The following is a 7,583-nucleotide window of genomic DNA, read 5'->3' as shown; positions in this document are numbered from 1 at the left end:
ATCGGCCATTCTATTGGGGTTGAAGGGCTGCCTTGCTTCTCCTTTCCAGAAATGTTGTTTGTTACCTACGAGGACAGACTGACAGAATTTAGTGGAGATGGCTCAAAGAGTAATATGTGCGGCGTTGAGGAAGCAGGACACTGCCCAAGAGAGGGGGGTGGCTCAACAATACTTTGTTACACAAAGGAAAAGCACCCATCTATCCTTATTCTAAGGTGTGTACCCAGTCCTGGTAAAAAAAAAAAACCTGCTCTCCCTAATACTACAGCAAAACCTAACATGAATATAAGATCCCTGGGCTCCAAAGGGGGTGACTCCTGCCCCCTTAACAAAACAGACAGTTTTACAGGACAAGGGAAAAGTCTAAAAACTTCCACTAAACCTGCAAGGCTTAATCCCTCCTCCCAGCGTACTCCTCGTTGATACAAACGGCGTTCCGTGTGACGAAAAAAAAGTTCCAACGAAAAGTAAGGCTCAACGTGTTTTGTGTAGAAAACAAAGTTCAACGGAAATGTTCCATGGCAAATGTGGTCCCACCTGGGACAATAATGATTTTAGTAGTAGTGGATCTTCCCCCAGTCCCTCAAGTATTACCTCCTTATGGTATTGGCCCGGTACTTGAAACCAAAAATTATCTACACTATGGGGTATATGTTGGTGAGGTTCCCGACCCCACCAGGACTTTTGCATCTCCCCAGTACCTTGATTCGGGGAGTTCACCAGTTCCTTCTCCGGTCTTGGAAAACACAAGATCATACAAGGTGCGTCTTCGTCTTTAACAATTAGTCGGTCGTCGTCTGGAGGCCGATCTTGGTTATAGGGTTGCTTTTGCTTGCAACCTTTATAGGCCACCCTCGCCCGGGCTCACTTTTCTGCTGCTGCTCAACGTTGGAAGATGTGGCTTCAGCAGTGTTTGCGGAAAGCACAGTCCAGCCTCTTTCTCGGCTCCTGCCACCGCCCTTTCACCTTTGCGTCTTTCGGTTGGTCCTCGGGTATCCTGCCTTCCCTTATCTGTAGGCAAACAGGGTTTGATAGGATTCAGTCGACCAGAGGAAGAACATGAATTTAGCAAGTCCTTTCCTCTTACCAGCACGGCTTTCAGGTTTGAATAGAAGTACGGCCCTTGCCTTTCGTCAGTCACCCGACTTCCAGTTGTATTGGTGGTGTGGCGCCTTACTTGTTGGCTTCGTCGTAGCTGCATTGTCAGTGTTTGATGAAATAAGGGTTGTAATAGTTTCTACTACATTGCCCACTGAGGAGGAATAGGTGAAGTGTTTTTGTTGTGGGTGTTGATGTTACAGGACCCCTTGTATAGACCTGCGTTACTTTCCCCTGGTGGGACACATTACCCCCACACCTCCATGAGATCCTCCCACTGTGCTACGCCTCCTGGGATTTTTGGGGTAGCAGCCACAACGCACTGGCCTCATTGGAGGTGGGGGTCCCGCTGTGGAGAAGTGATGCCATCTGTCAGATTTCCCAGTCTCAAATGCAGTTTCCACATGTAGAATTCTTATAAATATGGAACCGTATCCGGTAACTTGGGAAATGGCACTCAACAGTTGTAAGCATCCTAAATAAGTTGCCGTTTTAATTACCTGTCAGCAGAAGGATAAGTACATTAGAATGACCATCAATATAAAAATACAAATTGAATTCTTTCCTCCAACTCAATTATCTTCACCACAATACACCACGATTAGTCGGTTCTGCCCAGCCACAAACATCTGGCCACACAGATGCATTAACCAACAAAGTTATCTTATCTGCAGGTTTCTTATAAACACATACACCTGGCGTTTTACGCTCGACAGTTTCCTTATCAAGATTAGAACAAATGACCTGCAGGTTACAGTTGATATTAGCAGCAGGAGCATTAATACACTGAGCTTAGCAAAACCTGCACGCCTTCTACCAGCCGAAGCATAAACATTCAGGGGGTAGCTTACTTCTCAATCAAGTATTCTACCACAAGCCACTTGATGACAGCGACCATCATGTGATCCCTGGCTTGATCACACGACTAAAGCATCCACCTTGCAGTTGACATTGTTAAAACAAACTAAAAATAACTTTCGTATTTTATTATCACAGCTCAGCCAGCAGAAATCCTTGCATGCACCAAAGGCAGGTGCAACACTTAGACAAAACAAATACACCCACTTCCCTCCCCACCACCCAGTCAAGCAACAGTGGAAACCAGTGCACATTAACTCTGCTATCTACCATCCCAACTTGGTCGGTTCAACTCTTGTAGTTATCATTGGAGGGAAGCAGGAGTCCATTCTACATTTGCACCCATCAACAAGAGCTGTTCCATGTTAATCATATTCTAGGAGTGCCATGCAACTACTTGGGTTGGGTTGCATCAAATACTGAAATGAACAGAGAAATATATGGTATTTGTATGTACTTTAAAAGGCAAGTCTATCACTTTTCCTGATTAATTTAGAGTTCTTCACCAGATCATATCATGCATTACCCAGTGGTTTAAAGTGTTTAGATGTCCCTGTATGTGAGAAAAGGTAGATGGCATTAAGTGCGGAATTGTCATCGTTTTTCAGTTCTAAGTAGCAACTTCGAAATAAATGAGTGTGGTAATAATTTAGTCTTCCTTTTTCTCGTGCACTTGCCTTGACCCATAGCACCCTACACCACTGCTCAACATGCATGTACTTATTTACATATCTACCTCCCCCCACACAAGAAAAACTACAATAAAGTAAATAAACACTATTTACAGTGTACAGAGTTATTCACCTTTACAAAGTGACATTTGGCCAGCAATGGCGAAGCAAGTTGCCTAGAGGTCCACAATTCCCAGGTTATCAGAGGATTCCTGGATATCCGACAGTCAAGCCACTCAGATGCAACCCTTTCATCACTCCGCCACACCAATCCTTGTGGGTGGAGGGTGGTGGTTTCTAGAGGAGATGGCAGTTCAATAAACAACCTCCTGTAGAGCCTGCGGCTGAGATTCATCCTGGTGTAGATGCTCCTCTACCATGACGACAGCCTTGTATTTATCATCAAATAGCTTCTCATTCTCCTCAGAGTGCAGGTCCCTGGAGGAGACTGTCTGGAGGTGGGCTGGAAGATACTTGAACTCCTCCTCATTGACATCAAAGTCTTTCATTTTGTTATACAATATCCACCAGCGTCCCAAAAAACCCACATCGCAAACCCGGCTTGGAAAGTCAAGCAGCGGGGGTTCAAGGTGTTTGCAGTGAGCCTCATAAAGACTGCAGTCTGGGTCATAGGGAGCCTCGTACATGAGTGAAAAGAAGACAAAATTGCGATAACGCAGGCGGCCCTGATTCCGTAGAGTTACCATTCGCTGCATGTGGCCCTCTGAGCATGCATTCCGAGTCCATGGGGAGAGAAGAAGGAGGGTGCCAACAGCATCTAGAAGGCCAGACTGGTAGGACATGTCGCAGGGGTTGTTATGACTGCAGATGCCAGCACCTGTCAGGAGCGAGAGGTATACAGCAGCTTTTACTGGGCGCTCCTTCATGCCCACACCGATTTCCCGGCATGCCTCCGCATAATCGTGCATCAGGCTTTTAAACCATATACCTAGATGGGATAAAAACACAGTGTAAAACATGTGCACCCAGTAGTCAGTGGCGAAAGGACATGCACATAACTTGCCTGCTACCCATGTTAATAGTACAACTCCTGCTGACCGCCTTCAACGTACCCTCTTAACGACCCATCAAGTGAATGCAAAGAGGGGCAAAGCACACCAAGGTCTCAGAAACCAAAACCAGAAACCACCCACTACAAAATAAACAATGTGATGGATATGGTCATCACATATGCTGCCTAGATCCATATTTTTTCTATGTCCACTTTTACGCCATGGAACCACTGAGTGGAAAAGTGGCACCAATGTAATTAGTGATAAAAAGATTTATATGGTAAATGTCTACCGCTAGAACAAGAAACAAATGACACTAATGGCCAATAAAGGCATAAAAAGCAAACCGAATGACCGTACAATAGAAGGATGGCTAGGGTGATGGGGCCTGTGTACCATGTATTCGAAGATGGTGTCTGCTTAATAGCCTCATGTAGTGGGAGGGCTGCACTCCACAGAATTAATCATTTTCCCCAGGCATGGAAGAAGCAAAATTATACTTCACAGTTGTCAGGTGGTCTACCACCCCTCTCCTTTCAGCAGAAGAAATCTTCTTGTAACTCAGTCACTATGGATTCTGGATCAAATCATTCCTGAAAGTCAGGATGCAGAACTACACAATAGGTCCCAGAAACCAGAGGACTAAGACTGTGTTTGAGGGATAACCCCCCCATCAGTGTCCATCCTGGGTGTCGCCACAAGCTTGCTGAAGCTATGCCATACCACCTGTGAAATACTTTCACTGGTGACCGCTCTTGGCATTGGCTCCTCCCCAGACACACTGAACTGAGTCCCGACTTGTGGCGACACCCGTGATACACACTCATGGGTTACCTTACCACAAATGGAGTCATAGTTTATAAATGATGGGTGATTAAATCAAGCCCCCTCTACCACCAAGATTCCCTACCGATAATGGTCTCCTTTAGCAAAAAACTACACGCCCTGAAGAAGGCTGGGTCAAACAATTACAAGGCATTTTCAGCCAAAACTTAAGTCGTTATGCAATAGAGAATGTAGTGACAGCAACACTAGCATGGTTTTATATTGATGTAGACATTTTAAAATTATAGGTTTCAATCATATGTACGTTTTATGTATTGTAGGTATTGTGCGAGTAGGATAATTGTAGTGTCCTTGGGGTCCTGTGATGCATTGATATTTTTGTAATATTGATTTTGCATGTAGGTTTGGTGACATGATACAATTTCTACAGAATATGATTAATTGATATATTGCAGAAGTGTGGCTGCTCTCAACAATGTGCACAGAGTTGTTTTTCTAGCCAAGTATGAAGAATTATCGGGGATCCTTACATTGCGTGCCGTTCCCAATTGATACTTGTATAAAATGTTTGAGATTACCGCTGTTTACGTGTTATGATATTAACAGGTTCTAAAACCCTCTCCCACACGGCATTGTGCAATCAACAGAATTCAGGATATGTCTTAAGTATCAGGGACAACCCAATTGTAAATGGTTATGGCATAGCAATCAAGTTCAATGCTTTCTGTCTTTTCAGGCAAGATAAGACATTGTAGTCCCCTTTTCATATAATCCAGGAAGGGGCTACATAAGTATCTAAAAAGGTATTTAACATCCCACCGGTGTCCGCTCCATCATCAGTATATGCCAGACATCAACTGAAGGCAGCATCATCGGTCTCCATTTTGTTATTGTTATTTGGCATTTATATAGTGCTCTATATATCATTGGTATGATCTCAAAGCGCGTGTGGGTTGAACGCCCTTGGGGACCGTAGTCAAGGTCAGTCAAGAGAGTAGGGTGGTGTAGGGTGCACTCAATATATTTGAGCAGCTGATGCGATTGCCATCCTAACATTAGGTGCAGTGGTATTGAGCAATCAGTTGAATGTGTGCAGTCTGGTGGTTGGTCTCAGACTGCATTCTGGCGGCATTAGGCCAGTGTAGGACACTTGTGTATGCAGCTAGGCCGGTTTCTTCGTGGGGTATAGCTGCATTCTAGCAGGATGTTGGGGTGTTCATGGGGTATGGTACATATGTGAGCAGCAAGGCCAAAATTGATCGAGGGGTATAGTTGCGCTCTATTGTGTGTTGGTGTAAAGTAGAGAGTGAGCATAGCGATGGGAGAGGAGTGTGTTTTGTTCTTACGAGCCCACTGCTCCAGGAACACATTCTCGTGTTCCTCGGTAGCTGCACTCAGAGGTAGATTCAGAGCTGGGAGCCGAATAACATGTTTTTCGGGCAGATGGTCATTAATTTTAGGCTCAGCACACAGCAACTGTAAGTAAGCAGGATAATTGGCTATAGGGCAGGAGCCATCTAGCACCAATGTAGTCACATCGAGTTCATTTTTCTGGTCCTTGGTTTTTGTTAATGGTGGGTTGCAGTGAAGGTCTAGGCAGAATGGTAGGTTATAGGACAGGAGTTATTTTGCATGCCAACAATATTCCCCTGGACAGCTTTATACCAGCTGTTCAAGCACTGGTCCTATCCCACCTGGATGGGGCAACGCACCCCTCAAAAAGGCCTCCTGTCGTCCTCCCTTGTGCCCCAGAGAAGTGTCCTACACGCAGCCACACGCTTCATCAAGGCCATCTACCCAGGCACCACATCATCCCTCCCCCCCATCGACCCTCACTGGATCCCACTGCATACACGAATCACCTTCAAGTCCTGCTGCATCATCTATAAGGCAGTCGCCTTCAAGTCACCCAACTACCTTCAGTAGTATAGTTAGTTTAGCCACCAACAGTATCTCCCACCCTATCCCTTTCCCCCCCTAATATCTTATAGTGAGGGTCCATCAAGCACTCTGCACCTTTAATTGGGAGCACAACCCTAGCCAAAAGGATTGGATTCTGGGACAACCACACAGGATATCCCTTGTCTCCAACGCACCTCCAGCAGAGGTTGTTAGGAATAGAACTGTTACTGAGACATGGAAAGAATTAAGAAGTCTTTAAATTGTGCCGTTGTATTTTTATCATCCTAATTCTCTTTGTTTATAGTGTGCACATCGATTTAAACTGTACTGTACTCCACCAAAAGCATCTGCCCCCTCGCCTTCCAACCAAACACTTTGTGATTCCCACCTCCAGCTTTTACACTTTTCCCCTTAAACTCCCTGCGGGACACAGGTTCAAATTCTAGCTGGAGTGTCAAAGGCCTTTCCCGACCTTGAATGTCACAATAAGAGTTATAAGACCGACCCACTCAGAAGAAGACACACCGGCCATTTAGAAAGCAATGATAGCGGACTCTGGCCCCGGCTTCTCCCCGCCGGTCCCGTGCAACCTTGTAGGCTTTTTGCACAGATTATACGGGAACCCGCGGCACGTGGCGTGCCCTTTGGAGGCGATCGAGGTCAGCCTCCGGCCCTTGCGACTGCCATTGGGACCCTCCCAGGAGGCCTTCCTTCAGCCTTATCCATGGGAATCCCCGCCCCCCGCTGCTCACTAGCGCCCTATCACTGCCCCTCCACCCGGGCGCCGCAATGCAGCCCACACCGCCTTTCACGGCTGCCCTCACCCATTCGCTCCAGCCGCTTTTTCTTGGGGGGGGCAGCAGGAGTCGCCCCTTCCACTGCTGCCGGTTCTACCGCAGCCTTGGCGGCGCTGGAGCAGGCCCTCCGCCCGGGAAAGCGCCGCCACAAGAGCAGAGCCATGATGCTTCGGCTCTGACCGGCTAGCGGTTCCTCACAGCAGCGTACTAGAAACGTCCTCTTTCCCGTTAGAGGAACGGACCTTGCGACGCGTCCGCGCACGTGACTTGCAGCGCGTCCATGTCTACCTGCGTCTCTGCTGAAGCACGAGAAAGGACCATAGAGTTCCCTGAGAACTGTCCAAGTGAACGTGGCAGCGTCGAACACATCGAGGACAGGAAGTCAAACACTTCGTCGGACTGCCCAGAATATGTCTTCCAGTTTTAGATCGTGATGCCGTTGTTTTCCTTGAATCTCT

At 46.7% G+C, this 7,583-nt stretch overlaps 1 protein-coding gene across 1 annotated transcript; it reads right to left on the bottom strand.

Annotated features, from left to right (window-relative positions):
• Positions 1–2,069: 2,069 nt before the first annotated feature.
• On the bottom strand, positions 2,070–7,374 carry TIMM29 (translocase of inner mitochondrial membrane 29). The gene is made up of 2 exons (XM_069604252.1): positions 7,153–7,374; positions 2,070–3,576 (listed from the first exon to the last, which is right to left on the bottom strand). The coding sequence occupies exons 1-2, from the start codon at positions 7,286–7,288 to the stop codon at positions 2,942–2,944; spliced, it is 771 nt and encodes a 256-aa protein (XP_069460353.1). The 5' UTR covers positions 7,289–7,374; the 3' UTR covers positions 2,070–2,941.
• Between the last annotated feature and the right edge of the window lie 209 nt (positions 7,375–7,583).

Source organism: Ambystoma mexicanum, chromosome 3q, assembly GCF_040938575.1.
Source record: "Ambystoma mexicanum isolate Mex_15411 chromosome 3q, UKY_AmexF1_1, whole genome shotgun sequence".
NCBI lineage: Eukaryota > Metazoa > Chordata > Amphibia > Caudata > Ambystomatidae > Ambystoma > Ambystoma mexicanum.
Note: the sequence above shows the minus strand (reverse complement) of the source record. Positions and strands in the feature narration are given on the sequence as shown.